The 19,204-nt window shown below is 38.7% G+C and overlaps 1 protein-coding gene across 4 annotated transcripts in view; it reads left to right on the top strand.

Annotated features, from left to right (window-relative positions):
- Nucleotides 1-19,204, top strand: part of iqsec3a (IQ motif and Sec7 domain ArfGEF 3a) — a 176,626-nt gene that overhangs the window by 143,089 nt on the left and 14,333 nt on the right. For 3 of the 4 annotated variants that reach the window (XM_056455457.1, XM_056455460.1, XM_056455458.1), the window contains 3 exons: nt 7,122-7,283; nt 10,877-10,969; nt 13,633-13,679. In XM_056455457.1, the coding sequence (XP_056311432.1) occupies nt 7,122-7,283; nt 10,877-10,969; nt 13,633-13,679 (302 nt within the window). Of the gene's footprint in view, nt 1-7,121; nt 7,284-10,876; nt 10,970-11,325; nt 12,710-13,632; nt 13,680-19,204 lie in introns of those variants that run through there. The other variant, XM_056455459.1, reaches the window with a different exon arrangement.

The following is a 19,204-nucleotide window of genomic DNA, read 5'->3' as shown; positions in this document are numbered from 1 at the left end:
CACAAGCCTCGCCAGTAGTTACGCGCGCAAACCCGGGAGATTTGAAACCTGTGGCCCCGCCCACTAACACAGAAAAAACACTAGACACACACACAGACGCCGCCGGTCGAATGAAGTCATGCTGTGCTCAGATGGATAATATTGACAGTCTCTACCCAAAGATGAAACTGTGAAGAGTCAGTGGTTGAGGTTTATTCACTAGTGTAAGTAAGTGCGATTAAAATGGTTGCCTCGTTTACTCTAGCTTGCAAATTATGTATTTATTGTGTTTTGTTACTTGTTAATCTGGTACAGTACACGCGGTTACCCTTTATATTCTGTTATCGCATGTAAGCCACGTTGAAAACGCGACGCGTGCCGCTTTGTTTACGGATTTAACGTTAAATGCTTTTGTGAGCTCGCGTTCCACTGCCGTTTGTCGTTGCTATGGCCATCGTAAGCTAGGAGACAGGAGAATTGTGTCGATCTCCCTAGTTCTGAGGAGGAGCGTTGTGTGTGTGTGTGTGAGAAAAAGAGCAGGTCGAGTATGTGACGGCTAGGAGACAGGAGACTCGCGTCGCTCTCCCTAGTTCTTCTGAGGAGCGTTGTGTGTGTGTGTGTGTGTGTGTGTGTGTGTGTGTGTGTGTGTGTGTGTGTGTGAGAGAGAGAGAGAGAAAAAGAGCAGGAGTGTGTGACGGCTAGGAGACTCGCGTCGATCTCCCCAGTTCTTCTGAGGAGGGTTGTGTGTGTGTGTGTGAAAAAAGCCTTACACTATGAAGCGTGTATGCACTGTGCCTACTTTTATATTGTTGATTAGCAGCTGGGCATTTCACTCTGTCTCGCGCTGAATCCTGTCACTGTCAACCAATCGCAGCAGGCTGTCATTGGTCCAATCAGCGCAGATTAGCTTTGCGCTGAGGTAGGGTTTGGGAACAAATGAATCGCTGAACGATTCATATGGGAGTCGCTGGGATAATTAGGTAAAAATAAATGCAGATTATAAGACCATAAAAGTGTTTTTTGACCTTGCATGCATATTAGACTGTTGTTGGAGACCCTTACAACCTACATATGACCCTATTTCATGTATAATATGGGCTCTTTAAAGAACTTTACATATCCAAAGTAAAAAGTAATTTAAACATTTTAATGTACCTGGTAGTCTTCAATGAGCTCCTGAGATGATTCTCTATGGTAGGAAAGCAGGCAGCAGATCACAGCATCTAACTTGTCTTCAACCTGCTGATTAAAACAAAAATACATTTCTGTGGTCATTAACCTGTAACAGTGTAAATCTCCATCTACATATAACTGCAAGTCAGGAAGCAGAAATTGGATGTGCAATTTTTACAATTACCTGGTTGAGTGAATGTAGTCCAGTTTTTGCAGAAAGGCTGGCTACGGGGGTAGTAGTTATGCTTCTGTTCTCATCATTCATCTAAGATAAATGAAATAAAATGTAACACATTTACAATTTAGTAGTCAAGTCAACACTTTTTTTTCTAACCACACACACCTATACATGTTCAATACATTAGTATAGCTGTATAAATATGTTATCCAACTTACCTTGCATGAGATTGAATGGTGAGAGCAATCTGTTGAACTTATTAAAAATGTTAATGTCAGAAAATTGAATGAACATATAATAATATTACTGATTTAAAATTTGATCAGTTAATTTATTTTGGTCTCTACTCAATTATCAGTAATAAGTATATCTGAATATGTTATCCAACTTACCTTACATAAGCTTGAATGGTGAGAGCAACCTGTTGAACATATTAGATGTCAGAAAATTGAATAAACATATAATGATATTACTGATTTAAAATTTGATCACTTAATTTATTTTGGACTCTATTCAAATATCAGCAACAAATGTGGCAGCCTGAGCATACTCAGTAATGTTACTAGAATATATATCACTGTAGTTTAATAAGGAGTATATTTGCATATGTTAATGTGGACGGATTAATAAATACGCCTTTCTACATCATGTTTTGGCCTCTCAGGGCTCAGGTAACTTATCATTCTGGGTTCAAATGAGTTGTGAGGCTGTCCAATCTAAGAAAACTCATATTTATAGTGCAGACAGCAGGGAGGGTAACTTAAATTTTTGGTTAATTATGTCCTTATTGCAATTTACTGCTCTGCTTGGACACTCGTTTTCATATAAAATCATCTTTAAGTTCACTGTAGATTATACTTCTCCGTAGATTATATTTAGAATGCAACACAGACACAGATATCATTTGCTAATATGCTAATACTAATCGGGTCTTTAGCAAACTCACTCAAATAACACCTCATGCATTCTCTTTAACCACCAAAACTGCATACAGGAGCTCTACACCTTTCTGCAAACCAAACCAAATTGATCAATAAACAAATAATGTAACTTACCTTGTAAATATCACATCAGTCTGTGTGAGGAAATGTTCTGTTGCTCTCATCTGCTCCGCCCGCCAAGTTTAAATCAGGGAGCGTGCGCATAGATTAACTGACTTTGTGGAGTAACTTTTCCTCACGTATGTCTTTTTTTGCATTAGTTCCATATATTACAAAACACTAAGTAAATTCTACTTGGGTATATCCATTTGAATTTACTATTGTATTTTAAGCACAATAAATTATAAAGCAATATTAAGTAGCTTATTCAATTAAACGTGACATTTTGAAGTAAAAAGACAAAATATGATTTATTTGTAATATGTGTTTTAATTATGCTCTCTTTATTTACAGGCCCCAAAAATCATTTTTGCAGTACAGTTGATGGAAACGCCATGATGCGCATAAATTTTGCGCATAAACTGCGATGGAAACACTTTTACCGCACAAATCTCAGTATGCGCATTCACAAAGGTCATGTGATTTTGTTATAAGAGATCATGTGATGATCAAAATGTGTGTGAATGGACAAATCAGCAGGCTGAGCACACTGTAAAACATCTGAAATGTTGTTTTAGTCATTCTAAAACTCCTTACCATTTAAGTATTTAAGTTTTTAAGTATTTTAAGTATTTATTTTAGTCACTTGCTGTCTTCAAGAAACAACTAAAAACTCAACTATTTAGTCTCCACTTTCCCCCCTAATCTGTAACTGCCTCTCTGGCTATACCAATAACTGTACTCTCTCTCTCTCTCTCTCTCTCTCTCTCTCTCTCTCTCTCTCTCTCTCTCTCTCTCTCTCTCTCTCTCTCTCTCTCTCAAAAAAAAAAATAAATTAAAAATTAAAAATTTCTAATGCTTTGCTTCTTAGACTTTACACACCTGAAACTTGTCTATAGCACTTGTTCACTGCTGCTCTCATAGTTATGTAAATTGCTTCCTTGTCCTCATTTGTAAGTCGCTTTGGATAAAAGCGTCTGCTAAATGTAAATGTAAATGTAAGTATTAGTGTTATTATATTATTAATGACCTCCAGAATCAAGAGCGTCTGTGCTCCATGTATGACACCTTCAAACGCCACCGTGCGTTCACTGCGTTTCAGGATTGCCTTCTGAGGTGCAAGTCATTTATTAGAGGAAGAAAAGATTGACGCAGCTTCTCCTACCTCAGTAAATTCAGTATTTGGCACCAGTTGATCAGGAAGTGACGAGTTTGTTCGCTTTGACTCATTGGATGGAAATGCTGCTTTGTTTGCATGTCTTTTATGCGATAATCCAGTTTTGCGCATAAAGTTCAATGGCATTTTTGGATGGAAACATCTGCTAGTTCAGCGTCAGATGTGTAGTTTGTGAATGACAGCCAGTGTTCTCCAGCAATCTGCAAAAGCTAGATCGCTGGTGATTAAAACATTCCCAGAGATTAACTGTAAAAGCTTATTAGAAAACCTTGCCTCATCCTACATTTACAAGTGCCCTATACAGTCTTAATAAACACTGGGTGCCTTTTAATCCTAAGGGATGATTTCCTGGACAGAGTTTAACCACAGATTATATACAGATTAATAACACCTTGACTGTGGAGACCTGGGGTCTGTTTTCATACCTCGCTTAAATGATCTAATATGATTTGGCAAATCCTGGATCTTTTAATCTTGATAACTGATCTCTGGCTAATTTGGTTCTTCAAACAAGTTTGCAGATCACATTAAAATGTCTGGATAAACTGATCTGAGATCGCTGCGCGTGTTGTGAAGAACAGATCTATCGATCCCCAGAAATCATCTATGCTTCCTTGATTAAACCTGAGACCAAGCTAGAACAGCTAGTCATCTGGATAATCGAGAAAGCAGATGTCTGCAACCACAGAGATAACAGCACATCTCCCATATAAGGACAGGGGCAGCCATGGATTTTACCACAGTGAAATGCACACTCCTGAACTTGAAGGTCAGTTTGGCGAACTGAATCGCATAGCCAAGTCTTATTGTCCCAATGAGCCACTATGCCAGGCTGAGCAGCACTAACCAGGCTAACAGAGCCAATCCCAGTGACACCATCAGACTGACATCAACTCACCAGCAATGGGGAAACTCGGGGTTGGAGTACCTGCCTTGGAAAGCAGCACATCTAGAGGAAGGGTATGTTAGTGTGTTGTCAGGGACAACATTGATCATAATTGCTACCCATCCAAAGAATGGAGACATACCCCTGGCCGCTCGAGGGCGATGAAGGGGGAGAAGCTCCAGATCCGAGCAGAGAAAAAAACGCCCTGTCTGCTTGAAGCTGTTCCTGCTCTTCTGAAAAGAAGGGGACAACGAGCCAGGGGAATGCCCACCATGTCGTTTAGACACAGCCTCATGTCCTATACAGCTATCCAGAAGAACACAGCTATTATAACTGAATCGAGCCAGGCCGCAAGCACCGCAAGGGGTATGCCGCCCCATGCTTTCTTCAAATAATGACAATTCACCCCCTGATGGTACGATGGGCATCTGTTTGCTGGAGTCATCGTATGAGCGCGTGGCTACTCCAAAGGATGTACTGTACATTCACCTAAACCCTGGATGGTTTGTGCTGATGAGTAGCTGGAAAGCCAAGGGGGTTATCTGGCAGCTTCACCCCACTGAAAACCTCAGACCGCCCTAAGTGCTCGCTGCATTGTGGAAAGCTACATAGGGTGCTCGCACTAAAATAATGTGAACTGCATGCTGAAGCCAAACATGCAACACCACGATTGCGCCTGTTACTGGCAAAAGAAACCCATCGCATCTCAGAAACGCATCTCCTGGAGGAGTTTGCAGAAAAATTAGAGTGCCCAGGGACAGGAGAGAACCCTAGCTCGACTGCCGCTGAATGCACTGTTTCTTGCACTGGAATCCAGCTTGCATTTGAACTTGAAGCTGCAAGCCCTTCAAGAGATGCATTAGCTCTGAAGCGAAAGTCTAAGGAGCTTCCTCTCAAGGCAGCCTTTATACTGTTAATTAGGCAGTGGATCTTGTTGGAAAATATGGCGAAAAGTCCTACATGACGATGTTTACTGATCGCGGTGTTTACTTCTATAATGCCACTAATATATACATACTCCATGCCTTAATTCCATTTTTGTTTAGTTCAGTTATGACTTTAGTCGGATTAAGGTGATCAAAAATTGTTTCGAGCTTATGCAGGCCTACAGTTCAAAATTCATGTTTTACTGAATAAACAGTTGGTAAAGACAAGTACATCTTATTGAACATAATTTATTTTCATCACCAATTATCATAGTAGAACAGTTTCTCAAGCAGTTTCTGATGCATTTTGAAAACAGTAGATGGGCCCCTGTTCTAATGCGCCACCTGGCTTGAGAAACCCGTTCTCAAAGACGTATTATTTGGATAGCACACATATTCTGAATGCCTTCAGCAGAACTCGAATGAGCCAATTTAATCTAGATTAATCTAGATCTAGATTTTTAAAAAAATAATCTATGCCCACCTATAATACAAATACATTTATATTTGTTATAGTTATTACAAAAAGAAAAAGTTAAGTTTGAGTGCAAGTTAAACTTACAGCAAAAGAGTCGGAGCAGAAACTCAATTGGGAAAAATTTAATGTGTCCAGAAGCTACTCAGAAAGACCAGTCAGCAATATAAAGTTGTTCATGTTACAAAGAATCTTGAAATCAGATACCATTAGAATGTCATTAATCTGTGATTTAAAACAACAACAATAATATAAAAAGACACTGATGTGTTTGTAATGTATAAAGTAATGTATTATAAAAGACAATAAATAGTTATTGCTCACTGCCATTTTGTAGAATGTTAGAACTAGCATTCATTAACTTCAATGCATAATGCCATTATCTGTGGCTGTGAAACAATAATATAAAAACACGTTAACACATTATAGGTTAGATAAAAAGACATTAACGTTAAAGAGTTTAAACCAACCTCTGCTGGCAGTAAAGATGTTCAGGCTCTCCTTTAAGAATCTGGCCATACCAGAGATGAGTTGTGCTGGATTTTTTTTTATCCACAATCTTTATGGGCAGACTTAAAAAAATGTTGGCAAACATTTAGACAATGGAACGCACAACACAGACATTGCAAGTCAACATTATGACTGGATTAACATTACTTTAAATCAGCTGCCCCATGGGCGATTACTTTACAGGAAATTTAACTAATCACCAATTCAGTGTTAGTCAAGGTAACTGAGGAGATATTGATTCTGTTCCTGAAAATATTTAATTAGTGTGTGCGTGTGATGAATGCCAGTACACATAATAATCTGCAACTGCATATGCTAACTTTACTATGGGCTTGGAGCAATACAAAAATATACACATACATCACCAACCATCACAAATTAATCCTTTGTGCTGTGCATGCAAAGGAGGGGGTTTTACTCTACTGAAGACAGATGAGGAGAGGCAGATGGTGTCCCTGGTGACCCATTATCTCCTGAAACATTAGGCAAATAATGCAGCGGTCCCGTTTGGAGTTAAGAATCACAAAAGTCATGTTAGGACCCAAATATCATTCAGGGGAGTAATTAAATGTTTTACTTACAACCTCAGATGTGACAGTCTTTCTTTCTTATCCGTCGACACACGAGAACTACAGTTGTTAAATTCACTGTATAAGTGACTTTTTTTTCCTGCTTTTATTTACTAAATGTGAATTTAAGTAGTGTAGATTGTCAGTAAATAATGATCTACATTTCTATCGACTCTGTCTGATGTTGTCTGTTTTTCCTATGTTTCAGACTTTCCTCATGCCATGACGATTGTGTCTCCGTGTTCAGGCTCAGAAAAGAAGCAGGTGTTGAATTTCTGTGCTCAAAATGCAGAGGAGCTGCTCAAGTTCGTAGATGACCTGAAAGAATCCATTGCTGAAGTGTCAGAGATGGAACAGATAAGAATTGAATGTGAGTGGACTGTCAATTTCAGTTCAGTTCAATTCATTTATTTGCAAAGCGCATTTCAAGATACTTCTATACTACTACTATAGTAGTATAGTAGTATATAGTACTGTAGAAAGGTTCTTTGTTAGGGAAGAAGAAGACAGGGTCGGCGTTAAGGCAAGTGACAAGTTTTATTATTCTTTTTTCCAGTCTGAGCAACACGCTCCACAATGTGCTGGCTGTTACTCGTTCTCTCTCTCCCGACTGGTCTCTCTCGCTCCCTTAAGAAGGCGTCTCTCCGGCCCAATCACTAGAGAAAGCAGGTGTTATTAATTATTTCTGATTGGGCTACTGACCAGCCGCCGGTGTCTCCACTCTCTCTCTCCCCTTTCCGGGTGTTCGGCCCCGCTCTCCCCACCACATACCCCCACCGCCCGTCTCAGGCCGGGCAGCCGTCCAGGAGAGGAAGTCAGCCACGACCATCTGCGCGCCCGGCCTGTGGACCACCTTGAATTTAAATGGTTGTAAAGCGAGATACCAACGGGTGATCTGCGCGTTGGTATCCTTCATGCGGTGGAGCCACTGGAGGGGAGCATGGTCTGAACAGAGGACGAATTCTCGCCCCAGGAGATAATAACGGAGGGTGAGGACCGCCCACCGTATCGCCAAACACTCCCTTTCTATGGTGCTGTACCTAGTCTCCCGGTTGGACAGTTTCCGGCTGATGTACAGCACCGGGCTCTCCTCACCCTCAACCTCCTGGGAGAGAACCGCCCCCAGACCCCGTTCAGATGCATCTGTTTGTAAAAGAAAGGGGAGAGCAAAGTTAGGAGCGTGCAATAGCGGCCCCCCCGCAAAGTGCAGCCTTAACCTGGGTGAAGGCCTGTTGGCACTGCTCCGGCCATTGGACAGTATCTGGTTCCCCCTTTTTAGTGAGATCAGTCAGGGAGCTGACGAGGTCCGAATAATTTGGTATAAACCGTCTGTAATATCCCGCCAGCCCCAAAAACTGTCTTACCTCCTTTTTGGTCTTGGGTCTTGGACAAGTTGCAATTGCTGCAGTTTTATCAATTTGAGGCTGCACCTGCCCATGGCCCAAGTGGAAGCCCAGATACCTCACCTCCACACGCCCAACCGCGCACTTCCTCGGGTTGACCGTAAGCCCGGCCCGCCTCAGCACCGTTAACACTGCCCGCACATGTTGCACATGCGGCTGCCAATCATTACTGTATATGATTATATTATCCAGATAGGCAGCGGCATACGCCGAGTGACGGGCCAGTATTTTGTCCATCAGGCGCTGGAACGTGGCCGGTGCCCCGAACAACCCGAACGGAAGCGTCACATATTGGTGTAAACCAAACGGCGTCGTGAAGGCCGTTTTTTCACGGGATAAAGGAGTTAGGGGTATCTGCCAATATCCTTTAGTCAGATCCAATGTCGAATAATAGCGAGCAGCGCCTAACCGGTCGAGCAACTCGTCAACCCGCGGCATTGGATACGCGTCGAATTTCGACACAGCATTTAATTTGCGGTAATCCACACAAAACCGGACCGACCCATCTGTTTTGGGTACCAAAACAGGTAACTATGATTGGGTCTCCATTCCCAGGTCATCTTCGCTGGTAACGAGTGCCGCCAGCATCACCTCCTCCGGCTCCCTCCACGGTTTCAATAAATTAATATGGTAAATTTGACGTGCCCCTCTCCTGTCCGTTCGCATCACCTCATAATCAAGATCGCCAACTCGTCGTGTGACCACAAACGGCCCTTGCCACTTGGCGAGTAATTTGGAACTGGAAGAAGGCAGCAGTACAAGGACTTTATCTCCCATTGTGAATTTTCGTAGTTTAGTGCCCTTATCATATCGCCTGCGTTGTTCCTCCTGGGCCTTGAGCAAATTCTCCGTAGAGAGCCGCCCCAGTGTGTGGAGTTTTGCTCGTAGGTCCAGGATATATTGAATTTCATTTTTGCTTTGTGAAGGCTCGTCCTCCCAAACCTCTCTAACAACATCCAAAACCCCCACATCGCGGATCACCACAAGTACTATAGCTTCAAAACAGTTTTACAAAAGAAAGCATGATTCTACTTTATAATTACCATTTTATTAGAATTACCATTTTTATTGCCATCAAAATAATGTCCATATTGCAGACATATATGAATCAAGCATTACAGCTCACGACTCATATTGTCAACAGCCCACACTTGTAAGTGCTGCTAGCCTGTTTTTAGCTAGACTTTGCCATTTTATCTGCTGCTTATGTGTGATTCTCATGAAAACCTGATTTGAAACATTTCAAACTAGATTTTTTTGTTTAAATTAACTTGTTTTTTTCCCAAAAATTCCAAAACAACTCTGTTAGAAAAGCAAATTCACTTTGACATAATATATATATATATATATATATATATATATATATATATATATATATATATATATATATATATATATATATATATATATATATATATATATACAGTGAGGTCAATAAGTATTTGATCACCCTGTGATTTTTCAATATCTCCTACTTAAAAATCATGGAGGGGTCTAGAATTTTCACCATAGGTGCATTTCCATTTTCAGAGACAGAATCTAAAAAAAAAAATCCAGAAATCACGTTGTATGATTTTTTTTTTTGGTGTTCAATGTGTATCTGTTACGTCATTGTTATGTCACATGCTATGGCAGAGCTTCTGCTGTAGTGATTAGCCTGCCGGCTGTGGCTCGTTATCTCGGCTACTGTTTATCTGGACAGCGTTCCTCTCGTCAGTTCATTGTGGCCATTCATGTATTTCAGTCTGTTGTCAGGACTTGGGTGGATTGTACTCTGGACTCCTGATCTGCTACTCTGTTCCACAGTGTGACTTCTATGAGTGACCACTCTAGTACTTTCGTTTTGTTTATTTCTGTTTGAACATTTTCCCTTGTTATTTGACTCGCAGTCAATAAAGGTCCTTACAGTTGAATCCTATTTCTAGTATTCATTTCTAGCCATGACAAAATAACATTGCTGTTTATGTTAAACTTTTCTTATACCAAGGCAATGACTGGTGCAGTTGTATTTTAAATAGATACCACCATTGAAAATTAAACTGTGTCCATGCAGCAGACCCTGAGTTATGTGTTGTTGATGAAGTGTAGGCTAAATTATAATTATACTCAACAAAAGGGATATTTTTAGTTATATTATGAAGATTTAACATATAGTAAATATACTTTCCTTAGCATACTGTTGCTTAATGGTCATGTTAACAGTAAGATAAAATTCACTTAACATGACTCTGAAGACAAGAAGTCTGTTTGTGTAAAACACAACATACATAAACAAAAACACATACACATACTCTATTGTCATAACTCCCTTTAATGGTTTTATTAAATCACAAGGCAAATTGTCCCTAAATTTGTGCTAATTCACATCTAGGTTCCCTTGCAAGTGGGAAAAGATCATTTGTAGTCTAATTAGAAATGACAGGCAATTATCATCAATCCCTTTGTGTAAGTGTGGTGTTTTGGAGATTTTGTTGATTTTGTGGATCTTTTCGGTTTGTTGGTCTGTATGTTTTTGTGGCACATGTTTAATTATCTTGGTCTGTTTTCATTGCCTTTTCAGGGGAGTTGGAAAAACAACAGGGAGCTAAGACTCACCCTATCAAGAGCAATGGTGCTCAGCTTGAGTTGAGAGGAAGACAGGGTTCTCCTTCAGGTACAACAAAGACACATTTATGTTTTGTAAACCATCCAGTATTCTAGTATTCAACTGAAACCGTTTTGTAAAGAGGAATGGTCCAAAATCCCTCCTGCAACTACAAGAAATATTTGGTTGAGGTTATTGCTGCCAAAGGAGGCTAAACTAGGTATAAAAACCAGGAGGGGAAACTGTCAGATCGTTGTAACTATACATAAATTATGAATACATAATGATACACATAACTAAAACTGCTTAAACAAGTGCTTTTACGCAAGACTAAACAATTTAGTGCAAGACATTGCTCTAACTTGTAAGATACTTTCTGCATCACTCACCTGTGTCATGTACACAATGTTTTTTTCCTCCCACAGATATGAATTGATTGTCTGTTGGAGAGAATTGCAAAATCTACAAATTGTCAGGAAAAGTGTCAGAGAGATGAAGAGTGTGTTTTCTACAGGTGGTTTGTCATGCATACTTCACCTTTGTGAAGCACACTCAGAATTGCATAATGTTTTGTGGAGAAGAGGTCCTGCTTTTGGGATCTGGGATTGTGTATAAGATTTCAGAGAAGGGTAAGGTAATTGGAATTGAGGGCTCTAACAGCTTGTGGGTAGAAGCTGTTTAGTAGTCTAACTAAGCAAGCACTAATACTCTAAACCTTCTTCCTGACGGCAAGAGCTGGAAGAGACTGTAGAAGGGAAAGGTGGAGTCATTCACATTACTTGTAGTTTGCTGTGGCATTGTTAAAGTAAAATCCTGAATGGAGGGGAGGGAGGCAATGATCGTCTGAGCTGTCTTCACTGTCTTGAGTCTTGCAGTCAGCAGCATTGCAGTTTCCATACCAAACAATGATGCAGCTGGTCAGCACACTGTCTTCACTCTTCCCCTTTTCAACAGATGGAAAAGTATAGGCGTTGGTGTGCTATCTTGGTCTAGGTGAGATCCTCTGTGATAAGCACTCCCTGGAACTTCATGCTGTTGACTCTCTTCACAGTCGAGTGTCAGTGGTCAGTTGGGGGTGCTCAATGGAGTTCCTCCTGAAGTCCATAACTATCCCTTTGTCTTTCTCACATTGAAGGACAGGTTGTTAGTGCCACACCATTCATCCAGCTGTCTAGTTTTCTCACTGTAGTACTTTTTAGCATTATTACTGATGAGACCTACCACCATTGTGTCATCAGAAATACTTGATGATGTGGTCGGAGCTGAGCTTTACAGTGCAGTCATAAGTCAGCAGCATGAAGATTACACATCCTTGTGTGGCACCTGTGCTCAGTGTGGTGGACTGGCTGAGGTCTTCCCATTAGAAAGTCCAGGCATTGCAGAGGAAGGTGTTAAGGCCCAACAGGTTTCGTTTATTCATGAGCTGTTGTGGGATTATTCATTCGTTTATTTTCTTTCTGGCTTAGTCCTTTTATAAATCAGGGGTCGCCACAGTGAAATGAACCGGCAGTGGATGCCTTTCCAGCTGTAACCCAACACTGGGAAACACACACACACTCTTGCACACACTCCCATACATTATGGCCAATTTAGCTTAATCAGTTCATCTGTACCGCATGTTTTTGTACTGCGAGGGAAATCTGAGCACCCGGAGGAAACCCACGCGAATGCAGGGAGAACATGCAAACTCCACACAAAATGCCAACTGCCCAAGCCGGGGCTCAAACCAGCCACCTTCTTGCTGTGAGGCGATTGTACTACCCACTGTGCCACCGTGCTGCCCCTGTTGTGGGATTATTGTGTTGAATGTTCAGCTAAAATTGTTCTTCAATAAACACTTCTATAAAATAATTTGCACATTTCTGAAGTTTTGTTGTGTGGTCGCATTCCTTCCACACCTGAAATCAAAACCTTGGGTTGTCATAGACACAGAAAATTTATATATTTTTTATGGAACATGATTTATGTTTTCGTTTATTGTTCTTTGTATATTTGGCATTTTAAAATTCAGAGATTAATATTTCATCTTGAATAGTTTTTATTAAAAATGAATAACATGCCGGTACTGTTAAATAGACATTCCAGTTGTTAAACAAATACATTTTTTTTAAATCTGGTTAAACTGTAAAAAGTAATTGTACAGCAGAAGAAGTGGGGAAAAAAATAAGTCAATAACTGTTGAGGAATCTGATAGTCACCCCCAGAATCTGAATCAAGATAGATCGTGAAGTGGCCATATTATGCTTGGTGAAGCATTCCATGCTTGGTGAAGTTAGAGCCATGTAAAAAACATCCAAAAACAGGTTCTTACCCAGAAGTATGATTTAGAACAAGACATTATCTGTCATAATTGCAAAATGTTTTTTAGCACTATGATTGGTGTGAAAACCCAACTCTAACAACTCTCAATGCAGAAATTTCATGATACCCCACCCAGAATGTTCATTTCTGCAGGCACAGTGCTAAATATGGTAACAGTGTTTAATGTTTAGGTTAAAGCTACTTCATACTTTTAAAAAAATATATAAATTTTAATCAGATCACTCAAAAACTGATTTTGGAGTGAAACTAAACTTTTACTGATTTGTAAAATGTATTATTATTAATGTTATGTTTATTTAATTTCAATACTATTTTTTTTTTTTCAACAATAAATTTGCTAAATACGTTTAGTTCTATATTATACTCTAAATTCAGCTATTGTAACAGTCTGATTCTGAATCTTTTCTTAGGCAAAAAGGACTTGAACATATCACAGAGTGGACTCAATGCAATAGAGGTAAGAGTTGTATTCTCAAAGGTAAGTCCATACAGACCCCTAGAAGTATATGTCAAAATCAGTAGCTTAAAGCATTTGCACATAATGCTAGCGAACAGGACAATAATAAACACAAATAGATGACCTTCTACCTCCCCTCAAGTCATTTTTAACATTATTGGCACCAAGCCAAGAAGCTCACTGATGATCCTGTCTGTTAAATGAAGAATGAAGAATATCAGGAGTCACAGCTGAATACATTTATTCCTGTTGGATCAGAACAGAGTGTTTACTTACTGTTCTTACACTCCATAAACAAGAAAACGTGAATATCACACAATGTCAGAAATAGCCGGTAGTGACAATGAAGGAGAGGAATAGGGTACAATTTCTAGACCAAGAACTTGACATTTTTAGTTTACATTTTTTTATTAATTCCTTTTAAGAACATGGAGAAAATAACAAATAGCCGATAGTAAAAACATCTTAATCAACCAGGACATCCTAATAGCAGCATAAAAAAGAAAAGAAAACATACATAGATAAATAAATATTAAAATACAATGCAATACAATACAAGGCGGGTTAATCATCAAAAAACACCTTTAGCAGGCTACATAGTTTAAAGGATTTTTTTATGTTGCCTAAGCTTTAAAGTAAGTTGGGGCTTATTAAAAAAATCTGCCAAAAGTCACAATATTGTTCCACATCAGACAATAAATTCCACATCAGAATTCTGACAAAAAGGTAAATATTTTACAGTTTTAAAATCAAAATATTTATTTCGATCTTATCCAAATACAAATGTCATCCCATAACCCTTTTGAAGATTTGGCTAAATAGAACATGTTCCAATGACTCTATGTCTGCTTCACAAAAGGTACAAACATTACAATCCATATTAAATCTTTTTCTGAGGAGCTCATTACAAGGATAAATATCATTAATATTTTGAACTGACCTTCTTTTGCCTTTGGTAGAAGTGAAAAAGAGAGAAATCTTGTTCGAATTCGAACCAGATTTAAAAAAAAAAAAAAAAAGATGTGTATTTCCTAACGTTCTTAAAGTCTTATTATTACAGCTCTGCTCTGTAAAATTAATACCAGAGATAATTAGATTACCCAATCTTGGTATCACAGAAGAATAACCCAATTCCCCTTTAATCAGCTGAACCAAACCAACAGGTATAGCTTTCAGCAAAGGCATATTCAATTCCTGAGTACAAATAATATAATAATACAAATAAAAAAAAAACACAGATTTCCTCTTCATAAGGACTATGTGGCAAAAAATTGTGTTTGTGGATTAACTTCCAATACAGACTATGACTTTGAAAAGATGACAATTTACACTTTAACTTTGATGGCTCAAAATTAATCTCTTTAGTTATATTGTTTTAGTCGTTTGGGATGCAGTGACACTCAGTCAAATATTTCGATTAACAGATTAGCCACTTTTGATGCTCATAAACAATCATAAAGTCATCGTGCTGCAGGAATTATGAGGTTTGCTAAAGGTGCAGCTGTCGAGAAGTGAGGGGTTTGCTTCTTTAATAGTCTACGACAGTTTGCGTTCATTGAACAGTAAGAATGATTAATAAACATAGAGGAAACAGTCCCTTAAAAGTCACATCTCGTCTTCAGTTTCGGGCTCAGTCGCGCTTTGCACTCACACTACAAGCATACCATACCAAAGCCCAAGTGAACCGCGCTCTGGCACACCTCTTCCAATCGGGCCAGGGCCGGCCAACTGAACCGTGCCTGAGCCCATTTCAGAGCACTCACACTTCTCAAACGATCCGGGAAACAGCCTGGGTATAGTTCGGATAGCGTAGTGTGAGTACGCTCTTAAAAGAAAATCCTCTCAAGGGAATCAAAAATTTTAGAAGAAAAACTAAACCAGAATGAATGTTTATGTCTTAGGAAGGTTTGAAGCCACCATTCATAACATCAAAATCAATTACATTCAATCCTCCCTCACTTATCAATTACTACATCTGATTTCTTAGGTAATGATGCTTATTTTTCCATAAAAAATGTAATTGCATTTGATTCAGGTCTTTAATGCCCCTATTGGTAGGCCACATGGAATTTGCGTGCACAGAAATTCGCAGATTTCCACATTTTCAGCCTGTCATTGAGACTATTTATTTAGTTGTGTGTAAATGTGTGTACTTTGATATTTATTCAATTGTTTAATTAATTTAAGCATTATTACTGACTAATACAAAAATGTTCACATGATTTACTTAAAGTAATGTAATAATTTCTGTCTTTTAGTAGATATATGGTAGATATATTATATGAGAGACCTGCTCTGTTTACCAAATACATGGATCTAATTGGATTTGCATTGTAAACATTAAATACAATTTTAAAACGTTTTTTTTTTTTTGTAACACATTTTATTCGATTTTTCCCTTACCTCAGGGTCTTTAGAAATAACAATAGAATAAGTTTCACTTATAACTTGATTCAGTCAAAATTTCAATCTATTAGCAATAGCAGACGTTAGAAATTTATAATCCACATTAAGTAGAGTAATCTGCCTCAAATTCTCAATAATTCTTTTATCTTTGTTTGACTTTTGAATGGGAATGACTAACCCGTTTCATAGTTGGGAGTAAAGTGTTAGAATTGAAACACAAATAACAATTATTTTATATCCCTTCCAAAAAAAACTGTAAAAGTTAGCAGTCAAACCATCCAGGGGTGCGTTTCTGAAAACCATCGTTAGCCAACTAAGGTCGCAAGTTCTGTCGTTAAAAAAATAGTTCATTGATTTGCTGTTTCCCAAATCTGTCATTCCAACAAACATTCGCAAACTGCATTGCAAACTTGTACACATGCAACTACACCTCTGGAGCTGTAGTTAGAAACATTGTTCCTGGCTGTGTTCTATTCCCAGTTATCCCCCATATGCCTTATTCATTTAGAGCATTCTAACATTTGAACTTGGAATGATAAAAAAAAAAGCTTTAAAGTCATCTCTCTTAGGTGTAATTTGTAATTTGAACACAGCTGTGGCTCATGCCGAAAGCTTTAGGTGATCTATTATTTAAAAGTGGATTATATGTTACGTCTCCAAAGCTTGTGAAAACAATAAAACATTGCATACGCTAATGCTTTTATTTTATAGTATGTTGTTTATTAAGAAGTATATCTGTACTATATATGACATGAGCCTGTTGGTTAGAAAATTTCTGCAGAGGTTTGCATGTGTCAAATTGTAAAAATAGACTTCTCAAAAATAAAAAATAAATAAACAATATCCTACTTATTAATACTACTACTATTACTACTACTACTACCAATAATAATAATCATCATCATCATCATCCTCATCATCATCATTATTAATATTATAAGTACTAAAGTTGGATTTTTTAAATTTCCTAATAAATAATAAATATTAAATTTCATTTCTTAATAAATTATTTTATTATTATTTCATTTCTTAATCATTATTTATTTATTTATATGATTTATATTAGATTAGATTCAACTTTATTGTCATTACACATGTACAAGTACAAGGCAACGAAATGCAGTAAATATATATGAGATTAGAATACGTGTTAGCTTTTGTAAGTGGCTTTATGTTTTAGAATAGAATGTGGAATGTTTTCAATAATATTTGTAAAGGAAACATATGCTCTATATGTGTCATTTACATATATTTACATAATATGGAAAACGAGTGCAGGTTTTTACCAAAACTAACATTGGATTTTTTTATATGCGTGTACGTGTAAAACAATATAATTTGCACAAAGAAATTATGGGGTTCTTCTCTAAAGAAGTTGTTACCACCCCGTTTAGAGCATCATTATGGGCGTTTTACGTTATAACTAAGTGGTTCAAACACAGGATCTGCGACAGAGAAACTACAGTTTTGGTGAAACTTGTTTTTTTCCCAAACGATGCATCGTACTATATGTGACGAAGACTCTGTAGACTGGGGATCCATATGCAGATTTATTAACTGAAAGCAGCAGATACTTTTGCGCATACACTTGTGCGCTGAGGCTTCGAAGCATGTATCAAAAAAACGATACATCCCGCAGTTAAGCAGTGTACCGGAGCTTGATTGGTTTTGCCATCATCACGTGATCAGTGACGTCTGAAGCTTCATTTTCGCCTATACCCACGTGACTGCTTTGAATTTTGATTCAAAGGATTAAACACCCCCAGGGGTTAGTAAAGTGTATGGAGAGAAATTAGGCATCAATTACATACATTTCTAATGTTTCAAAGCACTTCACCGGTCCCACAAACCAGCAATTAAACTAAAATACAATAGTAATTTATAGTAAAAAGATTTTGAAGCATACTAAAGTGTATTAGCGTATTTTTTTTACAACTATCTATAAAGAAAACCACTGCATATCGTAGTATAGTGTTTAACGGAGGCCGGCTGGCGAGTGCAACCTGAAAGCATTACTCACATAGCCTCCTCCTTAGAGCATTCGCCTCCCATGCAGGAATTGCTGGTTTGATCCCCGCTTGGATCAGGACTTGTTGTAATATGATAAGTACTTTTGAATACCTTGGATTTAACTACAGTCATCGGTTGGTAATGTATCATACCTTATGTGTAAAAACTAGAGTAATTTGTTTATATTACTGTTGTTGTATTACTACATGAATGAGTTGGTCAGTTGTGAACATTTGACATTACTGCAACACAGTGCTTTCCCACACTCTAACCAGAAGAGGTCCTCATCGAGCTCTGATTTAGAAAGCTTCGAGTAACGAATCTTTTTCCGATACAATTGAGTCGAACACTTCACTGGTTCAAAAAGCTCCATTTCACCATCACTAGCAGATACAGAGTACGAAAAGGCAGGCTAATGTCGGGGCAGGCGGCTAACAGTCAGGAATCAGAGAGCAGACTAATGTCAGGGCTGGCGGCTAACAGACGAAGTATGGAAGGCAGGCAGGCTAGGTGTCGAGGCAGGCGGCAAACAATCAGAAGTCGAGATCAGGCAGGGGTAGAAACGGGATAATCAAACCAGGATAAACGCTTAGAAATGTCCGCCGAGCAAAACAAGACTTCGCATGGACTGATGGGTGAGGAGAGTTTATATAGTGTGTGTGTGACAGGTATCAGCTGTTGTTGAAATCAGTTCCTTGGAAGTGGGCTGATGGGTAATGTAGTTTGTATATGTGTCAGTACTCAGGTGAGTGTTCCTTCTGGTGGTAAGGAGGGAGCGGCGCGAGTGTCTCGCTCATAACACTATGATAGTTCAGCTGTGAATTATATCGTTGTTTGGGAAACGCACCCCTGACCAGGGGTCTGTTCTTTGTACTTTGTACTCAGTTAGGTGGATTTGGTTATTGACTATTTGACACGATCCAGGATCATTTCGTTCTTCAAAACTCTTTCGAGAGTTGTTGTCATAGCAACAGTTCTTGTAGCTCAAACCTGCTCGGGAGCAGGCTCATTTCATATAAACAGGATTAGATCAGGTCAGTTCAAGCAGAACTGAAAGCACACTGAAGGCATACTGAAAGTATATACCAAATGTACCAAATTCTGATATT

This window comes from Danio aesculapii, chromosome 4, assembly GCF_903798145.1.
Source record: "Danio aesculapii chromosome 4, fDanAes4.1, whole genome shotgun sequence".
Classification (NCBI taxonomy): domain Eukaryota; kingdom Metazoa; phylum Chordata; class Actinopteri; order Cypriniformes; family Danionidae; genus Danio; species Danio aesculapii.
The sequence above is the reverse complement of the archived record's forward strand: the minus strand, read 5'-3'. Positions and strand labels throughout refer to the sequence as shown.